This window comes from Nematolebias whitei, chromosome 10 (genome assembly GCF_014905685.2).
Source record: "Nematolebias whitei isolate Nwh7 chromosome 10, NemWhi1, whole genome shotgun sequence".
Classification (NCBI taxonomy): domain Eukaryota; kingdom Metazoa; phylum Chordata; class Actinopteri; order Cyprinodontiformes; family Rivulidae; genus Nematolebias; species Nematolebias whitei.
The window spans coordinates 8,902,382-8,903,298 of NC_056507.1; the positions used below are offsets into that span (position 1 = coordinate 8,902,382).

The 917-nt window shown below is 51.3% G+C and overlaps 1 protein-coding gene across 2 annotated transcripts in view; it reads left to right on the plus strand.

The window, feature by feature from the left end:
• Nucleotides 1-917, plus strand: part of kiaa0513 (KIAA0513 ortholog) — a 19,272-nt gene that overhangs the window by 4,681 nt on the left and 13,674 nt on the right. For both annotated transcript variants that reach the window (XM_037682597.1, XM_037682598.1), the window contains exon 2: nt 32-566. In XM_037682597.1, the coding sequence (XP_037538525.1) occupies nt 196-566 (371 nt within the window). In that variant the 5' untranslated portion in view covers nt 32-195. The remainder of the gene's footprint in view (nt 1-31; nt 567-917) is intronic.

The window sequence follows — 917 nt, forward strand, 5'->3', positions numbered from 1 at the left end:
CATGTCTCATCTCTGCGTCTTTTGTCCACAGATCATGTCTCATCTCTCTGAGTAAATCCCTCTGGCAGTGAGATGATCGTCCCCAGTAAAGACGAGGACTTCAATCCTGCAGCCCTGTGACCTGTGTTCTCTGACCTTTGACCTCATGTCCCCGCAGACTATTGATGTTTTAAACCATCTGAGCAGAGTTTCAACATGGAGGACAACCTGATGGACTTGGAGCAGCCGTCAGAGTCCATGTCTCTGTGTGTTGAAGCAGATCAGCCCCAAGGACACTTGGACATTTTCTCACCTGACCCGTCCGTGGTGGTCCATCAGGCGCCAGTCCTGCCTGAACCCATGGTACCCACCAGGCCCGGATCCCATTGTCCTCGCTCAGAGGAGGGGGATGACAGCGATGCCACGGAGTCGGCGGACAGCGAGAACGACATGGACCCCCTGTCTCATGGGTGGAAACTGAGGCGGTCCTCGTCTTCGTCCGCTCACAGCGATGAGGACGTGGACGCCGAGGCGATGAAGAGGAGGAGGTTCATGAAGGCTTATGTGGAGAAGGTTTTCCATGGAAGGTAACAAGCAGCTTGTCAAGTCCAAGAATCTTTAATATCTCCGAGGGGCGATTAGTTTCACCGTCAGTAGCTCATAAAACATCCAGACTAGACACTGAGACATTAAAATAACAGAAATCATCAGTGTTCGTAGAGAAGCCTGATCTCTACAGGGATGAATTTGTTTTTCAGTCTGTTCCTTCTACATCTGGGCAGCAGATACCTGCGTCCACATGGAAGCTACCTGAACTCACCATGGAGTGGTGATCAGGATCTGCCAGAATCAGCCTGGTCTTGTTCACAGACCTCGTCTTGTGTAGGTCAGTGAGGTTCTGTAGGTCAGTGAGGTTCTGTATGTCAGTGAGGTTCTGT